At 36.1% G+C, this 14,648-nt stretch overlaps 1 protein-coding gene across 1 annotated transcript in view; it reads right to left on the reverse strand.

Annotated features, from left to right (window-relative positions):
* Window positions 1-309: 309 nt before the first annotated feature.
* The window catches only part of NEGR1 (neuronal growth regulator 1), an 859,960-nt gene continuing 845,621 nt past the window's right edge, over window positions 310-14,648 (reverse strand). The window contains exon 7 of the mRNA XM_059135811.1: window positions 310-4,158. Coding sequence (XP_058991794.1) covers window positions 4,034-4,158 — 125 coding nt within the window. The 3' untranslated portion in view covers window positions 310-4,033. The remainder of the gene's footprint in view (window positions 4,159-14,648) is intronic.

Genomic DNA, 14,648 nt, shown 5'->3' on the forward strand with positions numbered 1-14,648 from the left:
ATGTAGTTCAACTTGTGAAACCTTCTGGGAATCAGCAACAGAGAAAAAGGCTACATTATGGAGCCCTTTGAAATTGTAGTATCTAATATTTTCACCTTGTATTGTTTTGGAGCACCTGAAAGATGTGAGTTTAGTATGGTGAATGCAGCAGAAAATAGAGAAGGGAATAACAGAAGTACGTTTAAATTATTATTTCTTCCTTTTTCTCTCAAACTAATAAAGCTTTTAAATGAGTCAAATACATATTTTAATTGATAAACTGACTTTATATTCACCTATTGGAAACAGTACAACATATTTTACATCAGATTATGAAATATGGATGTTTTACTAAAAGACAGGAAGGGCTTTTTCCAGTCTTTAAAGTAAATACATATTCAAAGGATCTTAAGGCATACCATTTATTCATATTCATATCTATTGAAATACTGTACATCCACATACTTCAATAAATAGTTAAAAACCTGACCTCTTTTTAAATCATTTCTGAATTTCAAAAAACAATTTTTATTGAAAAGATTAAATAGGTAACTTTTGGCTATCACAAAGCTAAGCACAATGGATAAATTAACAATTTTTCAGTAAATTTGATCAATATAGATGATTGGCTTTGATAAATTTCTCAGAGTTTTCTGAGTTCACACATTGGGGTATATATATATATATATATACATATATATGTATATATATATATATATACATGAAATTTCTTTTTTGTCCTGAATTACCTGGGTAATTTTCTTAGTTCTCCAGTCTACTTTCTAGATATAGCTTGAATGTTATGATGAAGCATTAATTTTTCACTTAAATTTTAAACACCCCCAAAAGTGGATTTAAGTTTGACATTCTCTCTCGAATCTTTTAGTGTTTCCCAAAAAACACAATACTATAATTTGGGCAGTACTTTTCATTATATAATTGCTGCATAATAGGAACTTAATGGTGTCACAGGACTTATGTTTCGAATGGGATCATTGTAAAACGTAATTACACCACTGGCAGTTAAACCAAGAATGCAAATGAATTAAGTCAACTACCCTAATGTTCTGTTCTTCCCTCTCTCCCTTTCTCCCTCCCTCCCTTCCTTCCTTTTGTCCTTCCTTCCTCCATTTCCCCCCTCTCTCTTTATCACCACTCTTTTCTGTCTTTTTCTTTTCTTTCCACTCTCTTTCTTCAACTGCTTTTTATTTTTCTTTCCAAAAAAAAAACAAAAAAACCAAAACAAAACTAGGGGCAACAAAAGGAGTCCCACAAATGGAACTTGTGGAAATAAAATGCTGAAATGAATAGCTAAAAAAATTGTTTTAGATCAAAAGATAAATCAATTTCATAAAACTGCTATTCTGAAATTGCAACAATCTTGTACAGTCAGGACTGATAAAATGGAATAATCAGACATTTCATATGTCTATAAATGTAAAATCATCTACTTGAACATTATATGCATACATTCACACAAAAAAGCAAATACTGTAGCCTTATTTGAACAATATTGAACTCATAAATACTCATGGTTTCACTCTGTTCAGGGGCCTAAGGACTAGGAATGCTGCTGTGATACAGAAAAACATAGTGAATACCTCCTCTATTTAAAATGTCACTCAAGAAATTCTCTTCTAACATAAAGGCAAATACATATAGCTACTGGGCTATGACTGTACTTCTGTCACATTCTATGGGAAAAACACCAGACTCCACAAATTCGGAATCATGACAACACTTTGAACTAATTATTTGGTTCATCCATAGTTTATACCTTGATTTACCTCACATTTACCCTACAAACCTTACAAAGAGGAGGTATCTTTAACTCTAGGAAAGCGGTCACTGTATAATATGCATTCTTGATCTGTTTCTTTCTCCCAAACAATGGTACTGATGGTTAACACTTTTGTGGTAGCACCACTATTTCTAGTAAGTAGATTATTATGGAGTGTGCCACTTTAAAGCTGCAATACAAAAACAATACATATATATATATAGTTTACTCACCAATTCCACAAAGAATATTTTAAATAAGCAAATCAATAATAATCAAAATTAAAATGTCATGTGTGTTAAAAAAGTTTTTAATACATCAGTCAAAATAACATAATGAATTATTATAGTGAGTAAATTTAATAGCGTTATGCCGTATTATTGCCATTTTGTGGAAACACTGTATATTTATGTCTCCTCATTTAGGATTTGCTTTTTTCTAATTAAAATAGATTTATGGTGTACTTCAGGGCTAAGCTTTACTCAAAAAAAAATTCATGATTTTGAAGCCATTTCTTTTGGGGCAAAATATTAGATGTCTTAAGGATATACACACGCCATGAAATATCCTGTATCTAACTTTATTAGTAGCTTTTTTGTGATTAGTATGACTTGCAGAAGGGAACTATTTGTGGAAATCTGTCTCCGCAGTGAAACTGGTAATTTCGTCAAACTTGGAAAATGGCTTTCAAGACTAAGGTCGTTCTTTAGTAAAGAGTAAAACCATCAAAATACTCTTCTAACATAATACTTTAGAGTAACACTATTTTCATTTAAAAATGTAGTTTTCATTCTTTATGATAGAAACAAATATCCATGATAATTTAATAATTAATATAATCTTAAGATATTCTAATCACTGGTGTCTTGTCTTCATTAGATCACATCTTACAAATATCATGTAAGAAAGAAATAAAGCATGGTAATTTTGGTGGTGTGGTTTGTTTTTTGGCCTTGCTTGTTTGAACTGACATGGCTCCAGAGAAAGATTTTATTACAGAATTAGTTATTTCAGGGATTGATCTGCTGCATGCCAGCACAGAATATTTGATACAATGTATTTTGGAAATTTTTCTTTTATACAACATTCATTCCCAACTATCAAGTGAGTGATGTTTTCAGGTGGAAAATATGCAAAATGCCCCTGTCTGCAGGAGCACTGTATCTACCACACCCATTTACCTGCCTCAGAGCCAAATGAATCTGGTGTGCTCACCAACTCATGTAATCTTAGGTGATCAGACTTTGTGTTCTTTCAGACAAGCCATCTTAAAAATTTTGGCTTGGAATAGTGAAAGGAAAGGATGTAGTATTGTTAGGCAATTTCTCGGATGGAGCGTGCTGTCATTTAGAAGGGAATTATTTCCCAAAGAGGATCCAACATTCAACTACAACTACAAGAATACATATTGTAATAAATTTACCTGCACTATATTAATTACATTATTTTCATTACACAACTGAGTTTATATGGGGCAAAATCCTCATACCCCATGGGTAAGGAGGGATGAGATTTTTAGAGTCTAACAGCTCCTTCGTTCTTGAGAGATAGGATATAGTCTGACTTTATCTTGTGGTTTATTTTGCTTTCAAATTGTAGGATTTGGTAAAACATGTTATTAGTCGGAGATGAAGAGAAAAATTATTTTATATGAAGGCACACCCATGCTGAACTTACAGGGAAGAGAAGCAGAGCTGCACAGCCAGTTATATTACAAGGCTCATTCCTGAAACCTGAATATCATGCGAGCAGAAAAATCTAGATATGTGTTAGTTATATTTTGAAGAAATGATCTGAAGGCAATATTATTTGCTTTTTTATCAAAAAAGAAAAAAATGCATCTTTGTAAATGTGGATTGACTCCTATTGAAACAGGGAAATGAATGCTTGTATTGCAGCCTTAAAGAATCACATATTCACTGCAATATTCGTTTTTGTAAACTACAGCCTGCAACCTAGCAGACCATGACTGAATGCTTTTGAAAAGTTGTAGATTACAAACATGAAATCACAATTAATATCCTCTAAAAGTAATTTCAGAGCTTTCACGTCTTAAAAAAAGGACAATGTGTACTGCTTCACAAGGTAATGTAGCTAATCAAAAAAAGAGTAGAATTAAAGTATTTACATAATGAGCAATTCTACAGAAGGCGATCATCCCCATGTAAGCACTGCTGATTATATCCCACGCTGCTTTTAACAAACTGTACCAGATTGGATCCAGCCATCAGCACTTTCAGAGAATCCTTAAAAGCCTTTTATGGGTCTTTAAATTTATTGTAGAATGGCATTCTTCAGGTAGAATATGCTGGTGAAAGAGGACAGTGTCAACACAAGGTACCAGCAGGAGAAAAGAACGTCAGCGCTCCCGGTAATTCCATACTGGGCTGTACTTGGAGCTGGAAAGAAATGGAAAAGATTAAATCAAAATCTAATTTGTGTCTTTCAGGATCTTAACAATAATCAAAAGGCAGCTGGCTGTACTGGGGAGAGCACTGGCATTGGAGTCAGACAGACTTAGCTTCACATCTGGTTCTGCTATAGGACAATGTGTGGCCTATTCAAGTAACGGCTCCGAGCTTCAGTTTTCTCAAGGGCAAGAGGGGAATAAGATAAGCCACCTGGCCGGGCTGCAGTGAGAATTGGAGATGAAGCACATACAGCCCACTGTACTGGGCTGGACACAGGCTAAGTGGTCACTAAACAACAGCTAACATTATTATTCCTTTTATACACATTGTAAATTTTTGGATTAGTGGATAATATGTAGTTCATGCATATATTTTTTAACATTTATTTTTGTTGGGATATATAATTGACCTATAACACTGTGTAAGTTTAAGGAGTACAACAGTGTTGATTTGCTACATTTGTGAATTGCAATACGATCACGATTACCACCACAGCATCGGCTAACAACTCTATCACATCACATAATTATCATTTCTCTTCTGTGATGGAAACAATTAGAATCTAGTTTGGAGCAACTTTGGAGGTTATAATACAGACAGTATTGTTGTCTATAATCACTGTGCTGTGCGTTAGTTCTCCAGCAGCCATTTACCTACTAGTTCTAAATTTGTACACTTAAACAACATCTCCCCGATTGCCCTCCCCAGACTCTGGTAACCACCATTTAGCTCTGTTTTCACAAGTTCAGCTTTTTTAGATGTCACATACGAGGAATAGCATACATATACACATACATATATTTGTGCATCTTTGTTATTGGTCAAATACTGCACTGAATGTTAGAAAAACAAGAGATTCTCTCTTTCAAAATCTTTTTGTGGGGGGAGGTGGAGGATTAGGTGAAGAAAGATATTGAAGCAATTATAATATAATCCAAGGAGTATTAGATGTATAAACTGGAGCGACACAGAAAATTCTGTATCTAAATCTGCCTGGGCAAGGGAGGGATGATTTCACAGAGAGTTTGACTAAAGGGGACAGTCATTTGGGCAGAGGAAACAATTTATTCAAAGGTATGAAGAAAGAAGAGAGCATGGCCTATATTCTAGCAGATGAGTCTTGCCGGACCATGAAATTCGAGGCTTGGAGTTGAGGAAACTGAAACTAGAACTCTAGGCAGATAAAACATGACCCCAACTCTAAGGAAAAAGAATTTATTTTTTTATACTGAAGGAGATTTTAAAGAATTTGGAGCTGTTGAATCATATGATTACTTTTAAATTGGAAAGATCACAGTTTCATACATAGAGAAGATTATGTAGTACTTGGCCAAGCGTCAAGTTAAATTTTCACTAAGAGATTTCACCTAGAGATTCACCAAAGCTTGGAATATTTTGGGAATCTACTGAATGGATTCCACTTCATTTCACAAGAGGACAATTGCCTCTTGGAACGTGAATTACACCGTGTTCCAGAAATTGAATGTTACAGGCATGCTCAGCTTTGGTTGAGACCGATTCTCATTTACCATCATAAAAATAACAGTAATAATAAAACCCCCACCAACATACATTTAACTACCCTCCCTTAATAAAACCTGGATTTCAAACAACGTTACCTAATAGAAAATGAATCATGTAATAAAATAAATATACTACTTCACCCCCAAATCCATAACTCAATTTCAGGAGCAGTTTTAGTCACACAGAGTTTAAATTACCAGAAGATAGTTGTTAATGAAACTTTCACCAATGACTATATTTCCATATTACAAGAAGAATAAATTGCGTTGTTTATATCTCTAAGAAATTATAGGGGATGAAAGATGCATTCATCTATGCAGAGGAAAGTTTCCTTGACGGTACACTTGTTGGGTCCAGGTGAATGTAGTTCAACGACTGAGACTACTACTCTTTAGTAAACACAAAGCAAAATGCACTATTTAATGCTTCTATTCGCATCACAAAAGAGTTTTTAAAAAATGAGAAGATGGTGAAGAAAAGAAGTGTATTGCTGAGCCCATAGCTTTTGAAGTCCTGTTATATAAGACGTCTAATTTAAAACCATGACGCTCCTTAAATTATTTTCTCTTGTTCAAAACCTAGAAAGGTGTTTTGTTTTTTAAAACGTAAATAAATATTTAATTGGTCTGTTACCTTCTCAATGACAGCTACTGAAGAGTTATTTTGCTGTTGTTTTTTTAAGAATCTTGAATGCAATAAAACTAGACTAATAGTAAAGGACTAATAATAAGCAAAGCATATAAAATGATTTCATAAATAAGAAATAGATCTTAAAAGCCAGGCATACAAAGCAAAGATAAAATTTTTATTATCATGACAAATTAAATAGTACAGTAAGTGGGTAAAGTAGAAAGAACCATGAAAACTCCTTATCCATCCTTTAAAGGGCATTTTTGAGGCAATCTCTCCTGAATCCCCTCCCCCTCTTCCAGCAAGCTGAGCAGATAACCCTATTGTGTCATTAGACCACCCATGTTTATTTCTTTTTATAGAACTATCATACTACATTGCAAATATTCATATACATCTCTATTTATCCCACTAGACTGTGAGACCTCCTAGGTCCTGTTTTATTTATCTTTGTGTTTCCATGCACTGAGAGTGGCAAAGTAGATGCTCAAGAAATGTCTCTTGAATGAATGATTCCATTAAACAAATGAAATGATCAGAGTTAAAAGGAGTATTTCTCTTTTACAAAATGAAATCTCCTCTGAAGCAAGTCACTTGCATATAGGCCAGAGAATCTACAATAATACATCATCTTTCAGTCATTTAGAAATACTAATTGAATTAGGTGCCAGCCACTGGGAATATATACTACCTAATAAGATAGGGATGGTCCTTTTGTTTCTTAATTCCATATACTCCACCTCTTCCCCCAGTGCACCTTTATCTTCTACTCAGCCTCCTATTGTCTTAGACATGAGAAAGATATGTCAGTAATATATTTAAAATTAAATAATGCTTTTTAACTATATCTTTTTTTCCATTGTACTCCTTAGTTGTTTGTAGATGCAATACTCCATTAGTCCCAAAATAAAATAGGAACCTGTTGCTGCATCATTAGACTCAATTATTATAGGAAATGGACTGTAGAATAGCTATTGATAATTAGGAAGCCAAAAAGCAAAGAGTAAAGTCAGTCAAGGGAATTTTTGGTCAGATAACTAATGCTAAGTCATGTATCATGATTTATTCTCCTTAAGTATATATTGAGCATCTTTCATGTGCTGGAGATGGAACATGGGCTCAGGTAAATAAAACTCAATCTCCTCTCTTAGGAAAGTTTTGTTATAGTTGGAGGTATAAATAAAAAGGCATGTATGGAACGTTAGGATATATATAATTGTAAGGATAATGAACAAACATGGGAGGGCTTCCTAAGGAGTCATGACAGGTAAGTAGTCCAGACAGCAGATACAAATACAAGTATTTTTTAAGAAATGCAATGATATACACATGTTAGTACATATATATCTCACTTTATAAAATGGGGGCATAGTAGTCCTTTTACTTGGTGTATCCTATTATTGTATAACCTTAGTCTGATTATATAACCTTGACTGATATTTATTATGGATTTGTAGTGTGTGTGACTTGTTAAAGGTACTAAAGTTAGGGGTCTCAGTACTATTGGTCCAGTTGTTTGGCATGTTGCATCTCAATCAGCTATTTAAGAAATTATAGAAAAATGTTAAGAATTCAAGAAAATAATAGCTCACTATTAGATATTAGCTTGAAGACTCAGTTCAAATATCATACACTTTAAAAAGAGAAAGGTTTTTATAAAGTCCCACATGCCATATTAGTTTGGCATATTTGATATCGTGTTTACATATCCATCACATCATGTTTACATACCTGTCTTTCCCCACTCGGCCAAGAGTATCTTCAAACCAAGATTCTTTATATATGTCTTTTATCACTGTTATAGAATACAGAGTCTGGTACTTGGTAAGTGTTCAATAAATATTTATTGAGTGATGATAAGTTTCATATCCATTTCCCAATCTGACAATAAGCACATAAAGCGACACAATAACTTGACTTCTTTTTTCAGAAGAATATTGTCTTTCATCACTGTTTTACCGTCTTTCTTCTCTCCATGCTTTTAGACTTATGACCTTCTAAGACCTGTATAGAGTCAGTGTACCTCCCTTCAGCACTTGAGCAAGAAGACAGATCATAAGGCCAATTATAAGGGGGAAGAGCAGGCATCAAACTTCGTAGCACCATCCTCTTGCAGCAAACGAAAGGAAGTTTAGATGAACCTATACCCCTCAGATATAGTCCTGGATTTCTTAGGAGACAGGCAGTGGTGCCTCTGGCATGGTCAGATCTGTTGTATATTCTCTGCCATGTTTTTCGCTGCGTCTGAATATCATACTGCTACTCATCCTAAAGAAAATTAGGAGGGCGAGGGCATATGATCAGTGGTTTAGTGGAGCTATGGTGAGAATTTGGATTTGATTCAAAATCTCCATAGGAGAATTCTGAGGAGAGGAGTCCAGCTGACATTTTTAAATGATCACCTGGCTATTCAATAGAAAATAGATCATACTAGTGGAGGCAAGAGGAGAAGCCTGTGTTAATCACAGACCATCAAGTGTCTCCATTACCTACTGCTACGAAAGCCAAAGCACTATAGCTCAGCACCCAGGGACCTCTGTTATCTGGTTCTAGACAACTAATCCAGATTCATACATACTCTCACCTCTACTCACACAGGCCATTTTCTGAACACATAGGGTATTTTCTTTACTCCTTGTCATTTGCACAATGGCGGAATGGCTTTACTTCTTGTTCTTCTTTATCTACCAAGGTCCTACTCATCCTTAGATATCTAAAATACCATTTACTCCACGAGGCCCCCCTAATCTCTTTAAGAATTTTTAGTCCTCCAGGGTGCCTGGGTGGCTCAGTTGGTTGAGCAGCTGCCTTCGCCTCCGGTCATGATCCCGGACTTCCAGGATCGAGTCCCGCTTCGGGCTCCCAGATCCTTGGGGAGTCTGCTTCTCCCTCTGACCTTCTCGCTCATGCTCTCACTCATTCTCTCTCAAATAAGTAAATAAAATCTTTAAAAAAAAAAAGAATTTTTAGTCCTCCATTTATATCTGACTTCAGAAATAGTTTCTTTTTAACTTATAATAAGTTATGTATTTCTCTTCCACCGGACTATAGGCATGTTGAAGTTATGGAATATTCATCTTTATAACGTGTGCATCCAAACCTTATATCAAATGTGTCCAACAGACTTCAGTTGAAATAAATGTGGGAAGATATTCCTAAATATTCATTTGTCTAATTCAAAACAACTTTGATAAAATCCCCTATTTCAACAGCTGTTCCTATGATTCCTTGCTCTGAAGACAAAGTATGTGAGAGGAAAACTGTTGTGTTTCTTTCCTACTCTCTGTTTAATTGTCTTTGGTCTTAAGGAGAAGAATGTAGAAAGGATAAGAGGTTTGAATTGAGAAGAAAAGGACAAAGAAAAAAAAAGGAAGAAAACAAAAGGGTGAAGAATTTGAAAGAGTTGAGAGAGAGAGAGAATACATGGCCTTCGAGTATTGTGTTAGATGTTTTCATGTTCACCATTTTATTCTTTGGTGTCTCTTGTAGGTAAGAATTTAAGACAACAGAAAAAGTGGATTGTTATCCTATTCACTTTCTTAGTAAAGCTTAAGGTATTCTAGTTTTTAAATATGCATAAGCCGGGGACTGTGGATCTAGATGACGATGATGTTGGTTTGAGACTAGTTCCACGTCTTTCTAGCTGGACTAACCTAGACACATTTCTTAACTGTGCTTAGTTCAGTATCTTCATCTGCAAATGAGGATTGGTGTGTCTCAGAAGCTATCATAAAGGTAAACTGTGTCGCTACTTTTGAAGTACCCAATAGAGCATCTGCCACAGGATGTGCACTCCCTCGAGTACTATCTCATTCCCTCACTTATTAGGCCAATTCAGTGTGTGCTGTGTGCTAGGCATTCTCTGAGTCATTCTCTGAGCAAAAGAGGAATTGCTCCTGCCCCCATAAAGCTTACTTCTTAGCTTGAGATGTTTCCCATGGAACAAGAATATTTGACCCCACTCTTAATCTATACTTGATTAAATAGTGTTTCTCTGGTCTTACAAACTTGTCTATCTTGCAAACATATTTATTCTCTTCATTATCTTGGCTTCTTTTGAAGGACTTTTATTAATGCTATTTGCTGCTCGATAATTGTCCAGTCTCCTCTGGTTTGAAGAATCCTTGAGGCCAGGGAGTATGACCCCATTCTCCCCACACACCCCCATGATACATGGAATTTAGAGTGTGGTTTCATGGCTCATCTAGTGTTGAGTTTGTTTTTTCTGGGGCTCTCAGGCCGGGAGCGGAAGTGCCTGGGCTAGGTGTGGAGTCCAGGCTGTTGGGATCAGGCCGGGAGCGGAAGTGCCTGGGGCTAGGTGTGGAGTCCAGGCCGTTGGGAACTCTCCCACTTGTCAACAGGAAGATCCAATCTGGGTTTTAACACACATCTTACATCTTGTCTAATTATGATTATCACTCCCAATTACTTACAGCTGCTGCATATTATTTTCAGTCTTGGCAGTTTTCCCTTGTATTGCTCCAGTTTTTATTTTTAGGCAAAAGCAAATGTAACTGTGAAATATTTAGTTTTGGTATAATACCAATTACTTGCCTAGGCAATTTCTTTAAATTACTCAAGTTTAACTAAACTAGCTTTGAGTCATATTTTTAAAATTCTTGCTGAAATCTTAGGTAGAGTTACTTTAGTTACATTAACTCTGCTTCCGTAAGAAAAAGCTGGCCTCAACTTACATTTTATTGAGAAAACCTGTACCTGGGAAGTGAATGATTTACACCTAAATTAGATTTCTTATAAAAGAGAGTGATTAATGTGGATTCAAAATAGACTGCACATTAGTTTACTGAGAAATTATGCAGCATTGATTCTATCTAAAAAGACAGTGCAACTCTGTTTCATTACATACTGTGGGAGGCGATATTTTAATCTTCTCGTTAGCGATACCCACCCCTTAACACCATCAGCAGGTGGAGTGGATATCTAGATTCAGATCACACCCAGATTTTTTGCATCATTTAATTCTGCCTAAATTCTGGGGGGAGATTAGGGGAGGAAAGGGTACTAGAATGGGTTATGTTTTACCACTAAATGTACAACTTTGGGTTGTGGTGTCTGGAAGAAGCAGACAAATCTCAGCACAGGTGACATCACCTCCTTATTGCTTTTTGTGTTATTTCTTGTGCAATCAAGGAGCCCAGGTTGGTCCTAAGGTGGGATGCGCTGTGTTAAGGACACAGCACAGACAAACCCTGTCTTCTCATGTACCATCTCACTCCAGTGGCACAGTAATTTCCAGAGGTAGGCTTTTTTGGGTGGCTATCAATGCTCCTGTACTGTATAGACCCTTTAAGATATTCTTCCCTGAAGCTCTAGGTTTGGGAATGCCTGAGTAGCATAGTGATGATGTGGTAGGGCTAATGATGTTTAACAAAAGAATCTAGATTTTTAGACTCCTTTTTACTCAATACACCTTTATTGTACTATAGACTGTTTTCCTAGACTACAGAGAGGTAAACATGTGTACAAGTAAAACATGGTGTACTTTTCATGCCATTCTTGGTCTGGCAGGGTAAGGTTTCATTGATGAGCCTCTAGCAAAGCCAGCTTCACTTGTTATTTAGGGAGAGAAAGTAGGAGTCGGTAAATAGCTTTGAATTCTTGTCTATCCGCTTTCTTTTATATCTTATTTAGAAAAAAAAAAAAACAGTCTAACAAGTGTGCATTGGCATACTTTTCTTTTTTTCAAAATCAAGGCCCAAGGTTATAGTAAATCTATATTTAGATACTTATTCTCACATTTTAGATCTTTATTTTTTCATTTGATCAAACACTGAATGCCTATCTTCAGGAAGTTCCAACATCTTCTACAGACAAGAGCCTTCACAAACATGAAAATGTCAAACAGCTGTTTTCACAGAAAGTATCTTTATTTTATATTATAAACAATGAGGAGAATGGCTAGAGAAGTCACACGATTCCTTTCTCTCTCGGACTCACGGCATTTCCTACCAGCTTATTCCTAGCAACTCCGAAGCGATCTCTCTGGCGGACCACCATCCTTGAATCCTTTTGAATCCTTTTCTGCTTGATGAATGGCCATTTGCCAAAGTTCAGAGTCTACAATCCTATGCACTCAGCATCAACGACATTAGGAATTTTAAACATATGTTTGTTTTGGTTATTACCCATATTCAGAAATCTGCCTATTTGTAGGTAAATACTTTTACTTGCAAATAGCCAGATGAAACTCTCCAAGACTATTACCTCTAATCTGAGCTAAAGAGAATAAGTAAGCAATCACCCAAATAGAAACAAACTCTGCGCCCTTTTTTCTGTCCTTCATAGTCATTGAAAAAAGTTTCAGAGCCTGAATTGTTCATCAATATCTTCTAAATGCGTGGATCTTTTGCTTGTTTGTTTACTCCATTTTTAGCAGATCAGAAGTGATTTACATGAATCTATAATAGCTCTGGTTTGAAGTGTGTTGCCTAGAGAGGTAATTTTGTATAGCCCTAAATGCTTCTTTGAACTTGGGCAAAGCCTAGTTATTTATTCTTGGTTGGTTTGAAAACAGGTTTCTATATAAGTATCATTACATATTTTGGAGTGCGTGTGTGTGTATGTGTGTGGGAGTATGTATATGTGTTTTCAAAGCTGGCTTTGTTCTGTGAAATTTATATACAAACATACAATACAAATCGCCTTGGCTACATAGATTTTCGTTTGGGCCTTTAAGGCATCATTTAGCTGAAGAAAAGAGGGTTTTACAGAAGTAAAAATAGAAACCCAGCTGTGTTCTTAAGGTCACTAATAGTCACTGCCATCAGCTGTATCATCAATGTGACATTGCTAGTGTGGTAAAAAGTGGGAGAAATTGCAAAACCGGTAAACATTTTTTGCAACTTGAATGAGTTTTTAAGATTTTATATGTGTGGATATGTGGGTGTAAAATTATTTAACTTTTTATGTAAGTGGTTAAATCTGGAGCTTTAATGATTGGATTCTCTTATTTTTTCAGTTTTATTTTTTTCCTCTTTTGTGTTTGGAATATAATCTTAAAGTAGCTTCTTTTGTTATTCTACAACATGGCTCTTTCAGCATTAAGGATCAAGAATTTCATAAGGTTTGATTATCTTTTTCATTCTTTGGAATATTACATTTACCTTCCAATTTTTTTCCTCAGCTTTTCAAATGCAATAAAGGTCAGTGATTATCTGGCCCCGTAGTTCTGATTTACTTAAATTGTTCCACTTGTTATGCTCCAGATTGATTTTCAGTTATTCTCAATGATTCTCTAATCATTACCATTATATTTCGGCTATTTAAGAAACCTTATTAAATCCAAACGACTTTGTATAGAATTCAAGACCCTTTCCTGAAACTTTCCCGAAGCTACCTTTCCAGTCCTACCCTGGCTGCTGTCTGCCATGGGCTGCGCTGGTCACACTAAGCGGGAAGGGCTCCTTGCGGCTTTGTACATTTGCTCATGCTCTTCCTTCATCTGGGATGGCTTTCTGCATCTCTACATGTTAGAACAGTGCCCATATGTCAGTGCCCAGCTCAAATGCAACTCAATTAACTTTTAGAAGAAATTCAAGCTGGTTTTGAAATCTGAAATGAGGGGTGCGTGGATGGTTCAGTCAGTTACGTGTCTGCCTTTGGCTCAGGTCATGATCCCAGGGTGCTGGGATCGAGTCCCACATTGGGCTCCTTGCTCAGCAAGGAGCCTGCGTCTCTCTCTGCCTCTGCCTGCCACTCTGCCTGCTTGTGCTCTTTCGCTCTCTGACAAATAAATAAATAAAATCTTTAAAAAAAAAAAAGAAAATTCACTCATTACACAAGTAATGCTTGAGTATTTACAGATACTCACTGAGCCCATAACTATATTTGCTATACCGTTCTGTGTGCTAGACTACAGTCTCAGTATATAACTCCTCTAAGCAGATCACAGTGCTCTGACCAAACTGCACTCTAACTCCCCCGGCTTGCAGTCCATATTTCTTCTACTCGGAATCCCCTACCAAATTTCTAGTCTCAGTCTCACATGATTTCACTTCTCCTTAAGGACTTAGTTCCAAGGTTACTTCTGTGATAACATACTTGGTCCTTTGAACCCTTACTTGCTCCCTCCCTCGAGGCTCAACTGCTATTCCAAGTCCTAGCTCACTGCCTTGTTCTCTCACTTACCTCCTTGCCTAAACTGCCAGTTCCTAAAGCACAGGGACCTTGATTTTTTCATCTTTCTTTACTTCTCTTTTCCCCTTCCCCAGTGACTGGCACAATGACCACGCATAATAAGGGCTTAATGAATAACTGCTCTTTTTATCTCCGCAAGAGATACATTTGCAAAATGTATTTGTTTC

The sequence above is a fragment of the Mustela lutreola genome, chromosome 10 (assembly GCF_030435805.1).
Source record: "Mustela lutreola isolate mMusLut2 chromosome 10, mMusLut2.pri, whole genome shotgun sequence".
NCBI lineage: Eukaryota > Metazoa > Chordata > Mammalia > Carnivora > Mustelidae > Mustela > Mustela lutreola.